This window comes from Aulonocara sp. 'chitande type north' Nkhata Bay, linkage group LG6 (genome assembly GCF_057382095.1).
Source record: "Aulonocara sp. 'chitande type north' Nkhata Bay isolate Kocher_YH1m ecotype deep benthic linkage group LG6, A_spYH_male_GT1.1, whole genome shotgun sequence".
Classification (NCBI taxonomy): domain Eukaryota; kingdom Metazoa; phylum Chordata; class Actinopteri; order Cichliformes; family Cichlidae; genus Aulonocara; species Aulonocara sp. 'chitande type north' Nkhata Bay.
The window spans coordinates 16159698-16175991 of NC_141349.1; the positions used below are offsets into that span (position 1 = coordinate 16159698).

General features: G+C 43.7%; 1 protein-coding gene across 2 annotated transcripts in view; it reads left to right on the forward strand.

Annotated features, from left to right (window-relative positions):
- The window catches only part of LOC147327550 (voltage-dependent T-type calcium channel subunit alpha-1H-like), a 59579-nt gene that overhangs the window by 3622 nt on the left and 39663 nt on the right, over positions 1–16294 (forward strand). For both annotated transcript variants that reach the window (XM_086295232.1, XM_086295234.1), the window contains exons 3-7: positions 9645–9739; positions 9907–10040; positions 10437–10534; positions 11742–11901; positions 15914–16226. In XM_086295232.1, coding sequence (XP_086151358.1) covers positions 9645–9739; positions 9907–10040; positions 10437–10534; positions 11742–11901; positions 15914–16226 — 800 coding nt within the window. The remainder of the gene's footprint in view (positions 1–9644; positions 9740–9906; positions 10041–10436; positions 10535–11741; positions 11902–15913; positions 16227–16294) is intronic.

Below are 16294 nucleotides of genomic sequence, written 5' to 3' on the forward strand. Positions count from 1 at the left end.
ATTTTTTCCTGATTTGAGGTTTCCATAGTGACAAGCCCTAATGAATCTCCAGGGTTACAGTCGCCTGTCAGTTGCATTGTTACTGGCCTCCATTTATACAGCAGCAGGAGTCACAAATAGTGAAGACTCACGTCACCTCCCAAAGCTTCCACTGCTTTTGTCTTCATCGTCTCACCTCCCATTCCCCTCCCTGTCTCTCACTCTGAGCCTCAACTTCTACCCAGCTCTGCTGTGAAGGTGTGAGTGTGAATAGGTGTGTGGTTATCAGTGCTGTAGTGTGTGTGAGCAGCTATGAATACTCTGAAGCATGCATAAACGTCAGCAACACCTCAGGGATTTGTTGAGGCTCTCCAAATTGAATATTTTCCACAGCTTATGACTCCTTGTGTGCTTGCCTGTCTGTGTGTATGTGAGTGTGTGTGTAGTGTGTGTGTAGTGTGTGTTCTACTTTTTGTGCGCTTGTGTGTCGTTATGCACTTGTCAGGACACGTCTGTGGGTATTTGCCACTGTCAGCACTCTGTGTACTCCATAAAATATAAATACGTAATTGCTGAATAAATAAAATGTACACCAAGAAGAAAAGAAGAAGAAGAAAAAACTACAAATGCAGTGAAGCTCTGTTACCTGCTGGGCTGTTACTAACTTACTGGGCATGCTTAAAAACCACACATTCATCATCATCGCACACACACACAGGCTTTCCAGCATGCACGCCCACACACGCACACACAAGTGTGTAAATGCCCTCACACAAACGAGGGAATCTCCCATGGTGAGGCTCTTTAGAGGAATCACCTGGTTGCTTAGTAACAGCGTAGCTCTGCCCTGACGGCCTTTTTACTTCCGCTTGCTGTATTTGTTTTCATACGAGTTTGCGTTTCTGTCTGCTTCTCTGTCCTTCTGCGAGTCCGTCGAGCTGCTGGAAAATGTCCCGCTTTGTTTTTATGCCGCACATATTTCATTGCATTTCACTTACAGTGTGTGTGTGTGTGTGTGTGTGTGTGTGTGTGTTACTGTGAATGATCTGCGGGAGAAGTAATGTGGGTGGATGTTGTTCGTCAGGGACATTAATGTGAGCGCACTGGGAGGGGGGAGTGGCGGGGAGCAGTCCCCAAGAGCCTAAAGTCCCATTTTTCCTGAAGTGACCCCTCCTTCCTCTCTGGCTTCTTCTTCTTTTTTCACTCAGTAACTACATATTACAAATTAATTTCCTTTCTCCTTCCTTCCACTTCCTCCCTCTTTGTGAAAGCAGGCATGCTCCTTTGTACCGTGTTTACGACATACTGTACATCTCTTCCCCCAATTATTAGGAACAAAAAGGAGACTGGCTTTTCCCGTTATATAACATTATCTTGCAGCCTTTCCAAGCTCCAGTGAATTCTATTGGATTTTATTCCTGTTTCAATGGGAGGGGATGGGAGTTATTTTATGTGTGGAGCAAGGTGCCTACTTTGTCAAGTGCTGAGCTTTCCATGTGGCAGTTATCCCACTCTTTCAGTGTAACATGCGACACAGACAGAAACAAGCATATGTGGACGCATGGGGGTACGCACACACGCACGCACGCACGCACGCACGCACGCACACACACAAATGACATAACTTATTCAGCAGTGTATGAAACATTCAGAGCATTTCCTTTTGTTTAAAGAGGAGAAAAGCTGATTCCATCACTCCTGTGCAAGTATCTTCCTTTCTCTTATTGTGCTCTTTTCATCCCTTTCTGCTTGGCATTGATCCCATGCTCCCTGTTTATCCCCCCTGTTTTCCTCTTCTTAAACAGCTTCTTAATAGGGTTGAAGTGTGTGTGTGTGTATGCGTCTGTAAGGAGGTGATAGTTAGACATCGATGGATAGCATGAGAACCTACTCAAAGTAGGGTGAACTGTCAGAATCATTTCAGCCAATTAACATGATTCCAGCATCTGTTTCCATGGTTACAAGCTGTCATCCTAATAAGGGGTGGAGCCAGTGACTTGACAACTTGACTAACTTGGCCCACCTTCTTTCAGGCTCTCTCTCCCTCTCTGTTGCTCGAATACACACACACACACACACACACACACACACACACACACACACATTGCACATGACAGACTCTGAGCTTAACTAGGTTATGTTTAATCAAGTCTGTGTGTATGGATTCCAAAGTGACAGTGTGAGGCCAAGCAGCAAAGAGCATGAGAAAACTAGTGAGCAGGTTGCTCATGCAAACACAGAAGTTCATATTTCAGTCGTCCCATTCAGTGCATTTCCTTTGGTTTCATTCATCCTTTTTAAGTAATTTGCAAATTATAAATCATTTAACACTAGATGAAGATTGAAGCTTTACCCCAGAAATTGACACTCATTGGGAATAGACACACCCAGCTAGTATCAGTCTGGGCCCCCTTTTCCCTGCAAAATTGCCTTAACTCTTCATGGCACAGATTCAACAAGGTGTTGGAAACACTTCTCAGGCATTTTGGTTTATATTGACATGAAAGTATCTCACGGTTGCTGCAGTGGTCATAAAGTGGTGGACACGGTCAGCAACAATACTCATGTGGATCTTGGTGTTTAATGATGCTCAGTAGGTACTAAAGGGACAAAAGACTGCCAGAGTGTACCCAACAAAGTGGTCAGTGTACACTGTGTTCAAAGCTGAAGCTGCAGTAACGGTTCAGCCAAAAATCCTAAAGGAGTAAACCCATTGTTTAATGATGCTCATAGGTTCTAGACTCTAGAAGTCACTAGCTGGATATATTTCTTTACTAAGCATTAAAAATGATAATTTTATCCTGATTTTTAGTCCTTAAAAACAGGGGCCTGTGTATAAATATGTCACTCTTTGACAGTGGGGGCAGTGCTTCTTTTTCAGCCTTTCAAACTAAAAGTCAGTTTAGACTTGGAGCTCATTTTTATCATTTAAATCTAAATGGAGGATTTTCATAAAAGGCTAAAATGACAAAAATTGTAGCTGTGTTTCAAAATAGTAATTTCCTGCAGCTTTCAAACTGATGTGAGAGCTGGTGAAGACTTTAGTGAGGAAACATGTCAAGCCAAGATCAATCAGCTGTGTAAACAGGATCGCAAGTTAACACACAGAGGTATTACATACTTACTGTGGCTGATTGTAACTTTACATCCAGATGTAGACTTTACACGCGGGGGTATACATGACAGGAGCAGTATGGACCTGTGCTGAGTACAGTGTATTTATTCTGATAGATGATCTTAAACCAGTTTAAGTCCTTGATAAGAGCACAGCAGTGATACCCATTCATCCTATAAGTAACATGAATGTCTGTCAGATTTTATGGCGGCTCAAACAGATGCTCTTTAAGGGTGCGTTTGCCGACATTCAACAATAAAGTATACTGACAGGAGAGAAGGGAGCATGGGCAGGCAGCACTGTTTTCTGCTGGAATCAAACCTGCACTTCATGGCTCGTGAGACTCGGGTAGTAAATCCAAGACCAACTGTGGATGATGCTTTTAACTTAATGAACATTTCACATGAAAATGTTGCCACATGAAGGTCTTAGCATGTTTATCTCAGCCAAGGGTGGCGGATGATGCCACAAAGATCATGGTGATGTGATCTGATTTGATTTATAATGTCTGCCTGACCTTTATTACCTGTGAGCAGAGGGTGTTTGAGTGGGGGAGAGGGGAAGAAGGACGGGAGAACGGGTGGAGCAAAGGGGTATCTGCGGGTGGCCATGTTCAGGCCCAATAGGGGGCTACACACATGCTCATAGATCCTGAGTGACATCCAGTAGCTCCTGTTTTTCTACAGTAACTTTTCTCTGGAGCTGGTTTTCCTACACCTTTGCTATAGTAACGATCTCCTGAGCTTTATCAACAGTTAAAAGAACAACTTGAGCAGCTTTCCCAGATTTATTCAATCAGTTTACGGTTACGTAAGTAGAAGCTACTTTTGGCTGCCTGCTTTTCACGGGGGGGGGGTTGCCACAGCGGGCAGCTCTGCATGTTTGCTTTGGCAGGTAGGTACATGTGTAAACCACTACAGTAGGAAGCTTTTCAGAGGAAAAGCTTCATAAAAAAAACTGTCCCACACATGAGCAGCCATGGTGTATTCTCCATGGCAGTCATGTCTGTCAGAGCAAATACTAATGAAGCTTATGCAGGAGTTCAATAAGGAACATCTGTATTCACTCATTTGTCTGCGTTCCCGTGTGCTTGGCTGCTAAGCTTATTCATTACATCACTTCCACTTTCCCACGCTGCAAATCTCAATGCTGACATCATTGTTTCTTTAAACCAATCAGCCTCCACCCTGCTATCTTTAAATCGTGCTGCTAATCTTTCATTGTCCATTCAACGCAAGTCACCTCCTAGCATTTTCCACCTCAAGCGAGTCACTCCATCCACCTTCTCGACTCTCGGGGGTCCTGCTCTGGCATTTCATTCTGTTGTCTTTATCTATCGCAGTCTAATTGCCAAAATGGTATAATTGAATTCTGTATATCAGTTAATCAATTCCATCTAATGATCTCTTCTTATTGAAATGCTGCTGTACTATTTTACGGTTGGCGATTTGCAACAGAAAGGAAAATTATTGCCATGATGGTTTTCTGATTTCAGACCGCTCTCCTTTGGAACCAGCTCCCAGTTTGGATTTGGGGAACAGAGACCCTCTCTGCTTTAAAGATTAGGCTTAAAACTTATTTTTGTGATAAAGTTTATACTTATGGCTCGATCAGGTGATCCTGAATCTTCCCTTAGTTACTCTCTCACTTTTTCTCACTTTTAATCTTTGGCTCTCTTCCACAGCATGGGAGAGAGACAGTCCTGTCTCCCTGCCATCACCCCAACCATTCATGGCAGAGGGCCGTCCCTCCCTGAGCCTGGTTTTTCTGGAGGTTTCTTCCTGTTAAAAAGGAGTTTTTCCTTCCCACAGTCACTAAGTGCTTGCTCAAAGAGGGTGGTTTCATTGCTGGTGCTTTCTCTGTATTATTGTGGGGTCTTTACCTTTGTCTGACTCTGCCACTGTACAAGAGGGAAGAAGAGTGTGAAAATGAGAGGATAAGAGGCAATTAGGATGAGAAGACATAGAAGGGGCCATGCCACATTTGGACTACTTAAGAGCTTGAACAGTCAGGGTCTTAGCTGCTCTCCTCCCTTTGTTCACCTGATCTAAGCATATTCCTCACCTCATCATCCATCATTCTTGCCCCCTTTTACCCCTTACTGTATATACTTTATACATATTTCCTACTCTTTGTGCCTTTGCTCAGCTTTTTCACAATGTTAATTATTACTTTTTTTTACTTGCGGTTTATCTGTTGGCTGAGACTCGGGCTTCTGTCAGAGACGAGAACTCTACCCAAGGGCAGTCGTATGTGGAGATGGTAGAAGCAGACGGGGGAGGGCGCCGAGCAGAGGCGCTCCACACGGAGCGGGGAGTGCGTGTGCACAGGAGTGGATGGGAGAGGCAAAAAAAGATATGCAAGAAGTGATAGGAAATGAAGATGGGGAATTATGCTGCACTATATAAAGGACGAGGGAGACACAGAGAGCAGGAGGAGCAAAGCGAAAGAGAAAAATAATTGGGCCAAAGAGAGGAGGCACAAAAAAAGGTTGTAGAGGAAAATGAGAGATGATAAAGGGAAAGGTTGAGTGTGAGAGGAGATAAAGGAAAAGCATTGGAGGGAGAGCGAAACAGGGGAAAGGACGTTCCCTCCGTGTTTCATCGCTGATACTGAACGATGTGCCAACTGTGAAAATACTCCCTGCTCATCCATCACTCACACTTTTGACCCTGCCGGGTTCCTATAGTTTAACTAAGGTGTGTGTGTGTGTGTGTGTGTGTGTCTGTGTGTGTGTGTTTCACAGACACACAGGGGGATTATTTAAGCTGCTGTAACTTATACAGATGAAACAGCATTAAAACGGCTCTCTTAAGCTTTTGAAGGAGTGAAGGAAGCTTCAGCAGGAAGACCTTGGTTTCTGTTGTGTGTGTGTGTGTGTGTGTGTGTGTGTGTGTGTGTGTGTGTGTGTGAGAGAAAGAGAGAGTTTGTGTGTGCGTATTAATTGTGTTGTGATCCAGTCCAGACAGGATGCAAGCGGATCGTGAAACTCAGAAGTCAGTTCCTACGGTGAGATGGGGGTTCCCATGGCAACCACAGCAAAGGGAGGACACTGGATTACCCTCTCTCTCTCTCTCTCTCTCTCTCTCTCTCGTTCCCTCTCTCTCTCTCTGTCTCAAGGGTGATAAAGGATTGTACTCTCATTAATTTTTCCGCCCTCTCGAGAGCAAAGTGTCCGGGAAGAGGGGACTCTGTGTGCGCGCGCACATGTGTCTGTGTGTACGGGTCCATGTGCATGCTCCAGGCTTTGTTATGTATGCGTCCTTGGCTCTTGAATACAGTCCTGTCATCCATTCAGCAGTTTTCACATTAGTGCTCAAAAGTGTGTGTGCAAGTGTGTGTGCAAGTGTATGTGTGTGAGAGAGCGAGAGTGTGTGTGCATCCGTGTTTGTACAAATTCAAATTCAGTCTTTCTTTTAACTTTCTACTTCAGACTATTCTCCCTTTGAAATCCTTCTCTGTTATTTCTTCTCTCCCCACGTCTGATTCATGCTCCTTCTTGCAGTTTGACAGCTAGCAAGCAGCGCAGATGCTCAAACACACGCCATAAGCAAGTTTGCTCTTAAACTGACTCCACATGTCTTACTGGCTGTGTTGTGGTAGCTGTCTGGCTCTTGTAGTTGTGAATATTAAACGTGTCAAAATGCCTCGTCAGAAGTTGTTGCTCGTAAATGAAGGTTGACGCCTTTAAGCTTATTATCGCAAGTTTCCACTAAGTTGTTTTTTAGGTTGGTACGTTCAGTTCCCTGCTTGTAAATATGATTTTAAGCTGCGAGGCACACATTTCATGCTCGTCTTAGCCTCAGACGGGTATTTTGCAAGTTCAGCCTGGTAAGGTTCGGGGCGCTACAAAACAGACGTGGCTGGACCTTTAACTTTGACGAGTCACAGTTTCTTCGCTGTTGCTATGGACGTTGCCATTGCCAGATATTCATGGGTGACAGACAGGGGGAAGGAAAACATGAATAAATGAGTGCAGAACGATAATGAATGCAGAGGAATGGATATAGGGCATGAGGGGTCACTGAATGGTTTGACGAGTATGAAAATGTTGTGAATTATCATATTATGTGACAGTGACACTCAGCTTAGTGCTGAGTGCTGTGTGGCAAAGAAAACATCACAAGAAAAGTATTGTTTAATGCAGGTGAGGTGAATTCCACGTGTCCTCGTAAGCGTTTGGCAAAGTCGTTTTGCAAAAGTGGACATGGGAGATTTTGCCTCTCGGCTCTCAGATGCAAAAAAACAAATGAGCTAATGTGTTTGGAGGAATGCTGCGTGACACTCAGGGAGAGTTTCTGAGGTTTCGGATTTAGCTTGATGTTTGGTGGCACTGAAGCTCTTCAGGGAGCTTGTGATGTTCCAGCAATTTACAAGCACACCGTATGTTGCTTTTCCTTTACATTGTCACTCATCTGCAATTCTGTCAATCACACTTCAACACTTGGTTAACTCCATAAACTCGGGAAGCAGAAACTCCTCCTTTGGTGTTTGAAAGCTTGGGTTTATGTTTACTGCTCACCAATATCGTGACAAATGTTTTTTTGATACATGGGAGTCAGTTACAGCTGCAGTGAGCAGAAATCTAGAAAGTAGCTGCACTTCTTCAGCACTTCCACAGATGCTAAAAAAATGTAGCTTCTGAGTTTGAACAGTGAAGTTAAGTGGACGTGCTAAAATCTGTAGTCTTTTTAATGGCCAGTAGGCTAGTGACTCCTGTGGTTGCAAAAAATCACCTGTCTTCTGTCTAATTGATGTCTTCATGTCTTCGTAGCTTTCAGTTCCTCTGGTGGTGTAGTAGTAGATAATGTTGGTTAGCAGGTCAAAGAGCGCACGTTCAATTCTAGCTTGAAAAACAAGTCCCATTTAGGTTTGGTTCCAAGAGGAGACACAAGTTATGCCACCAAGAGTAAGAAGCGTGCATGCTCCTGGTGCCTGCTCCAGGTGCCTGCTCCAGGCCCGGATAAATGGGAAGGTTGTGTCGGGAAGGGCATCTGTGTAAAACCTGTGCTAAATCAAACATGTGGAGCCATGTGGCGACAGCTTGGGGAACAGGGAAGCAATACGAAAACCCCTTTTATATTAAATTAAAGTCTATTTTGTAATTACGATTTTTGTGTTTTATTTGCCTCGTAAGTCAGATGTCACTGTTGAGCGTAGTATACTTGTGAAGTCAGAGGAGAAAGAAAAAACAGGATTTATTCTGAGTTTTGGAACGGTGGAGCCATTCATGCGTCAGTGCTCGATTCTTGTACATGACGCTGCAGTGCATTCGCGGATAGAGCCCGACCGTGCGTACGGTTAATGTAGCGAGTGACAAGGACACAACAATGGCTGCGCAGTTGAAGTTGTACAGTTTTGCTACCGCACTGCTGCCGTGTTGGATTGTGAAGTCAGGGTTAGTGTGGCTGCCCTAACCTTTAAAGTTGGAAGTCCAACTTAAGAACTTGAGCTGAGATTTGCAACCAGCAATTCAGAAATTCCAACTTCCGATTTGAAATGGGTGTTTCACACTTAGTGGGTGAGCAGGTGACCACATGCCAGAGAGCAGTAGGCCCGGGTCTGAGTCCAACCCGCGGCCCTTTGCTGCATTTCTTCCCCTCGCTCTCTCTCCCTGCTTTCCTGTCTATCTACACTGTCTCTATCCAATTAAGGCTGAAACGCCAAAAAGCTGTCTGAGCACTTCCTTCTTTGTGGCAAGCCCCTCCCACCCAACGTATGTTTCTAATGTACTTAAACAAAGTCAAGGCTGACTTTTGGCTCCAGGTGGCTCCTAGCACACTCTTGTTCTTCCTACATGCACCTTACTTCTAATATATTATTTTATACTCTTTTTACTACTCAGCAAAATTGGACTGAAGACATAAATGATTGCCAAAAGTCTTCCACCACAGCTAAGATTAGGACTGAAAGTCCAGAAAGGACACAGGAGTGTAGTTCCCTCTTACGCAGCTTGAATGATAATAAACTGAAATGTTATCGTGGATTTTGTTGTCATTTTGCCAATGCCAGCTTTAAATGAGACAAGCAGGCAGTAGTGTACTTATCTCCTCTGCTCCTGTGATTGGCTGAGACTGCCATCAGTCACCCTAAAGCAGGGATGTCAAACTCGTTTGGACCAGACCAGTAAATTCTCTTTTATATCAATGTAGAGGCATTTAACTGCACACTTAATCCCTGAGAAATCTTATTATGAGAAGTGCAAATTTCAACAGTCCGTCTCAGTTTGTCTACATTACAAATGTGGAAATAGACAAAAGAAGTTGAAAAACAGCAACTTTAGTATCATTTAATTGTCTATTACTTTACTGTGGTGTAGTATGAACGGCAATGAGAGAGGTCTTTATCAACAGGAAAAGTTCAACATCTATGATGAAGCCTTTTAGTGGACCAGAATGAGTCTTCGCCAGGCCAGTTCTGGTCCTTGGACCTTATGTTTGACACCTCTGCCCTAAAGTTTACAAGCACAGCTTCATTAAACGTGTTCATTTTGTTGCTTTAATCAGTGTTCAGACTCTCTGTCGATGTGTTGATCCTTAACCGTGCCTCACGTGGTTCGAGCGTGTGAGCATTTTGGCCATCCTGCTCAACTGCGTGACTCTAGGGATGTTCCAGCCTTGTGGCCACACCCCCTATTTTCTGCAGGTAAAGCACGCTCACACACACATAATCTGAAATTGCAGACTAATTATATTCCACTGTCACACTTCATTATCAAGGGTCTGAAAAGTTTTTCCAATAACATTTTTCTTCCCCCCCCCCCCGCTTAATCAGTTAATCCTCTGGGTCTCCGTGTGTGTGTTTGTGTGCAGGCTTTGGATGATGGCATCTTTGTGTTCTTTGCTGGAGAAATGGTTGTGAAGATGGTGGCTCTCGGGGTCATAGGTCAGAGCGGTTACCTAGGCGACACATGGAACAGATTGGACTTCTTCATTGTTATAGTGGGGTGAGTGCTTGACAGATGCGCACGCAGCCGACGCGCACTCACACGCAGGCGCGCCTGACATTAAATATGAGCCAAGAGTGTGTGTCTGTGTGTGTGCATGTGTGTGTGTGTATGTGTGTTTTGTGTAAAGCTTAGACACTTGTTTAATGCCAGTTAAATGTCAAGCGTGTGTGCGCGCGTGCTTAGACATATCAGTGGAAGTGTGTGTGTGTGTGTGATAGCTCCACAGAATGACAATCGTATCATTCGGTCATGAGAGACACAGACCTCGGTGATTGGTAGTTAAAAGGCTCTGTATCCCGGAGTTCTGCTAGAGTCCCTGTAGGCGTTCAGGGTCTGCCAAGGTCAGGCTGATCAGGATGCCGGTGACACAGCGGTGGCTTTCCCTCTGCGCAGAATGCTGGAGTACTCGCTGGACGGACACAACGTCAGCTTATCAGCTATCCGGACTGTTCGAGTTCTCCGCCCACTGCGAGCCATCAACAGAGTTCCCAGTGAGTCTTTCTCCTTTTATTTATTTATTTATTTTTGTCTTACCCCCCTCCCCTCCAGCATGCAGCTCACACAGAAACTGGGTTACTTTATTGTCTTTCATGGCTTTGACTGTACGTCCGCACAATGGGCTGAAACTGTGAGGTTGATTTAAAGCGCTGAGTCAACCTTTGAAAGTGTGCCCGCATACAAGCTGGGTGAACAGTGCAGGAGAACAGTCGGGACAAGAGGACAGTGCAGCAGGTTAAAAATCCTCAAAGAGACCAGAGGGGAAACAACTAGGAGTCTTTTTTCCTGAGAGTGCAATTCAGCTGATTGATGCCTCGAAACAGAAGAAGTAGAGAAGGCTGCTGTGCAGGCCCGGGAGAGCATCACCAGAAAGCTTTTGGTGATATGTGCAGGGTGTAGACTCCAGAAAGCCACTGGCTGTTGGAAGAAATGTTAAATCTGATGATTTTGTAGTTTACGAAAACATGTCCAATCAGCTTCCCGCTCCCCTTTAATTGGAGCAGAAAGGGCCGTGATTCCTGCGCGGCTCATCCGATGTGGAAACACCTTAGCTGAGTGTCAGCAACATCGTTAGTCACAGCCGGGACGATGAAGAACGTGTCACCGTCCTTGCACCGTCCGACTAGATTGTAAATCCCACTTCATTTCTTTAACTTCCCGAGTTACGCACCTGCTGCAGCTCGCCCCGTGATGGATGCATGTGTAAATAAATCAGGACATTGTGAACAAAGTCATGCGAATCATTGTGATGCTTGTGTTGTTCTTGATAGCTCACCGCACAAGTTGGCCAGCCAACTTTATGTCTTTTTTTTTCTTTTTACTACACTTGGTGACCTTGCTGCGGCTCTCATTGAGTTCTTGTAAAATCGGAGAGTGTTTTTGAAGTAGGAACGAGTAGAGAAGAAGGAAGGAGGAAGATTTTGTATGTGCACTCTTTAGGAGAGTGGAGTAAGAGCCAATTATCAGTGTTGCCATTCAGCTAATTGCACTGCCTGCGTTTTGTGCAGAATACATAAAGAGTCCTGTTTGGCCAACATTTACTGTGACTGACATTTTGCTAAAGTTTGCATTGACTTATTGCTGATCTTTGCTTGTCTGACTGTCTACCCTTCTGTGTTTATGCTGTGTGTGTGTGTGTGTGTGTGTGTGTGTGTGTGTGTGTGTGTGTGTGTGTGTGTGTGTGTGTGTGTGCACTGATAGGTATGCGCATTCTTGTGACCCTCCTGCTGGACACACTTCCTATGCTGGGAAACGTGTTGGCGCTCTGCTTCTTTGTCTTCTTCATCTTCGGCATCGTTGGCGTACAGCTGTGGGCGGGGCTACTGAGGAACCGCTGTTTCATGGGAGAGGATGTGAAGATGTGAGTTGCTATAGTGACCAGCCGATGTCACAGCACGAGTTGCGCCAGCTTTATTGCTCCAACCTGTCAAAAGTTTGTTCACAACTGATCAGCTTCTCTCTCTCCTTACTCGGGGATCGATATCACAGATGGGCTGATCTTGTTTGTTCTCTAATCAGCTCCGTCACGGAGGTGCTACGTGCTTCCCGTTGGACACTTTGAGCATCAGGGATCACAAATCAAGGGATTTGGAAGGCTAAATAAATTTAGGGAGCTGTTATTCAGTGGCTGCCTCCGAGCGGCTGTTTCCACAGTAAAACCATCTGAGTTTGCTGTCACTCCGGTTCTCCCCCACACAATCCTTCATGTCACGCTCGATCACAGTCTAACTGATGATGTTACCGTCACTCCCACAAACATGACCACATATTATCACACCACATCAGATAACGTCTGTTTCGCCTTCTTAGATAGCAACTTGGACAACAATCAGTGATGGTGCTGTGGTGACGCATTGTTGTTGTGCCAAACATTCACTCATTTGATAATGAATTTGTGGTTCTTGCCAATAACTAACTTTATTTATACGGCAGCTTTACAAAGGAATCTGTGGTGATGCTGGAGAAGCAAAGACTGAAATTAATCTCTAGCAGCAGCAGCCTCGACCAAAAGTGCTCAGTGTCCTTATCTTAGTGTCTGTACAGTATTGTGCAGAAATCTTGAACCACCTCTTATTTCTTTATAATTTGCTTTCAAGGAGCCAGAATTTCTTGTAATTTTTTAAAAGTGGTCCATGAATCATACAAGTGAACTCAAGGGATGAATCAGTGTTTTGCGTACAAACAGCAGACAACTTATCAAAGACCCAATTCTAAATTGTATCTTTACACACTTTGTTACTAGCAGCCTGTCACAAAAACACATTATTTATTCCTATTTCTTTTCTAAAGTCTATGTAAAATGCCAAAGATAACACAGCTTGTGATGCATGAAGTAGTATTTTTGAACCACCAAGATCCCAAAGAGCTGTTAGCTGAAAACTTAGCATATCTCGCCGTGGTGTGCAGTGGGACCTTAAAAAATTGAGGAAACTGCACACAAGTGGAGGACCAAAGAAACAATGACTTGCCTGTAGCAGACAGTGTTTAAGATATGGTAAAAAAAATCCAAAGTCCACAGGACCTAAGAAATGCATCTGGACCTTCAGGTGATCCATCTACTGCTCACTAAAGAAATGTTCTCAGGTAGAAGGTGGATGTCAGATCAGGAGCAAGAGGTATTTGGTAATTTTTGGTTTCATCAATATGTATGCAAAAGGTCAAGATAAAGGTGCAACAGTAAGTGTCTACATGCATGACAATGATCCCAAACACACTGCTAATAAAAGCATATCTGGATAGAAAAACACATAATGAAACAGCGTCAGTCATGGATTGGCCTCCCCAGTGCTCATATTTCCTATTCTCCTAGCAAAAAATCTTTAAATGAAGAGTTACTTAAGAGTTGCACACTTAATGTAGAACATCTGTATGAGGAAAGTCAATATGAAGGAGTTAGCTTTAGCAGGAGCCCACTGGGTCTGAGCACCTGGTTTCTAAATTATGGTGGTGGGATGTAAGGTTTATAAGATAATATATCCTAGTGCGTCCTCTTTAAATTCATTATGCATACGCTGAAGTTCAGAGAACCTGAAACAGATTGAGTTACCAGGGTCAATACTTGGTGACTTGTCGTGGGTCGAGTGAATCAACTTGAAGAAAAAATATGAACTCACAGTTTAGAAAAGGCAGCAAAGCAGAGGGAGTTAAATATACACCTTATTAAAACTGAATAACAATGATAACACACAATAAAACCACAGTGCAGGAAACAAACAAGCCCCCGTTTGAGCTTTTTAGGGGTATTTTTCTCCTTCAGTTACAATTATATAACATATCCATCACACTGGATGTAAAAAACATGACATGATCCACTGGCTTGAGTTCTCCGGTTCTGAAGCTTCTAGTTGAACATTTTATGGTAGATCTGATGGAGGACTGGACATTAGAACAAATGCAAATTAAAAGCACTTTCCACTTTTTTCTTCCTGAAGGCTACTGACCGCTATCAGCTTCATCTCCTTCATATCAGTTCTTATAGAATCTGCCTGGAAGCTAAAATCTGAGTCATGCTGAAAAAACACACGTTGAAACTCTGCTGCTCTTTGACTTTATTAAACAGCTGTGGCATCACCCAGCAGCGGGATAGAGGCCCTCCAAATTGCGAGCAATTTACGCAGGTGGCACAGCAGCGTAACTTCATTAATTATTTGCATCTTCTGGTGTGTCATTGTGATCTTACGTCGCCTTATTAACCTAAATGTTTTCTGCTCAGCAGCTGCGCAGATTCGCAGCTTCCACAGTGAAACGATTGGGAACAAAGCGTTCGTGCTCAGGATGGATCTGGCACCTTCAGAGCTGTCAGGGATACATTTTAATTTCAGCTGGTTTCTCCCAGAATCACTTTTTTTTTTTTTTTTACTGAGAGTTTTGCTGCTTAATGTAAGGACATTACTGCCAGAGTGGAATTTATCTGGGCGCTCATGGAGAGATGATAAACAAGGCAAAACACTGCCTCATTATGAAAACACAATACACATTTCATCACAACTTTAACTGAGCTCTGCAAATAGTTATCAGCATAATCATAATGAGAAATGGAAAGAAATAACTCCTCAGCTGAAAGTATTTGGGTAAAGGGGCTAAACCTGGGGTGTTTTATTTTGCTTTGTGAGTCATCAGTGCTTCCTGGAGGTGATTTTGTTTAATCGTTACATTTTTTGAAATGTTATATCATCCAATCTTAAGCTTACATCATAAGTTCAAGAAGGCACGCAGCTCCAAGAGTCTGAATGCTCTGGCTTCTCTCTGGAGGAATCTGGGCGTTCAGATGGTTAAGATTGAATTCTGACACTGTAATTTTTACCAATAGAGTCGAGTGAGTGGATCATAGTTTGTTGTACAAGATTTTACAAAATGACATTTGCAAAATGATTTCCAGCTGTTTCACTTAATTTGCAACATAATGCGCACAGTTCAGCTGGAATTGCTTTCTGCTGCAGGAACAGCTCCTTTCCTTACCGTCTGCAGTAGTTGTTGAAGTTGTTAACCGACTCTCGCTTAGCCCACAAGTAGCCCACTGCACAGTATCCGGTACCATTTTAGCAAAACGAACCCTTCTCCAGTTTCATGTTCACTGTAAAGATTTTGATTTTTTCTGCTTCATAAACAACAAAATGACCTTTCCTAATAAGAAGTGAGGCAGCAGCGCTCCCCCGGGACCCTCCTCCACGCCACACATGATTGATTGCTTATCTCTCCAATGCACCCTCCCTGGCTTTTTTTTGCTTTTTCCCTTCATCTGTGTTTCCCTCTCTGTTTCCTCATTTCCTCCTTTAGCACCTCTGTGTGCTTCACACCGTCTTTCATTTCTTTCCCCAAGAAAACAGACCTTTGAAGGAAACAGTAGGTCAATAAAATGATTAATCTTTTTGAAAACCATTCGAATCCAACCCAGCAACTCAGCGTTTGTGTTTGAGGTCCGCTCCGTGTTACTCGTGCTTGATGCTGGCTTACTCGTGAGATCTGTGCAGCCGGGGCCAAATACAACTTCCTTTCTGCCATTGTTCAGAATTAACTTCATGCAATTTAAAAAACACAACACGCACACATGTACACACACATCCATGAGCCATAATGGGAGACATTTTTCTTCACGCAGTTTTGTTGTCATAAATACCCACTCTCACATTACACTCATTACTCTGCAGCTGAAGTAGTTACCAAGAAATGCACTGTGTACTTCAGTTTAAGTATCATTTGACAAAAACAGTTTAATCATTTTTGAAAAGATGATTTTGAAAGAAATGGTATGTTATTTGTTTGTTGGCAGTAAAGAAAACAATCAACATTTTTTGTTGTCCTCTTATATTCGGTTATGCTTACACGAAGCGAAATCTAACATCTGTTCACTCATGAAACTTCTTCTTCTTTAGGAAATATAACATTTCCTTCCTGAATGGTTACTATCGGCCCGACGGCACAGACGACCACCCTTTCATCTGCTCCATGGAAAGAGAAAACGGGATGCTCCGGTGCTCTGATGTGCCTCGTCGCCGAGTAGGCAGGACTTCCTGCTTGCTGGATGCTGGGGAGGCCCTACCAGAGATGGGCCTTAGAGTAGATGAGCCCGGGTCTTGTGTGAACTGGTATCAGTATTACAATGAGTGTCGTGCTGGGGAATTGAACCCACACAAAGGAGCTATTAACTTTGATAACATTGGATATGCCTGGATTGCCATTTTTCAGGTAAATGTCTCCAGGATTAATCGCAGGAATCTGATTGGTTACCATGAGGTGCACACTACATATTGCTG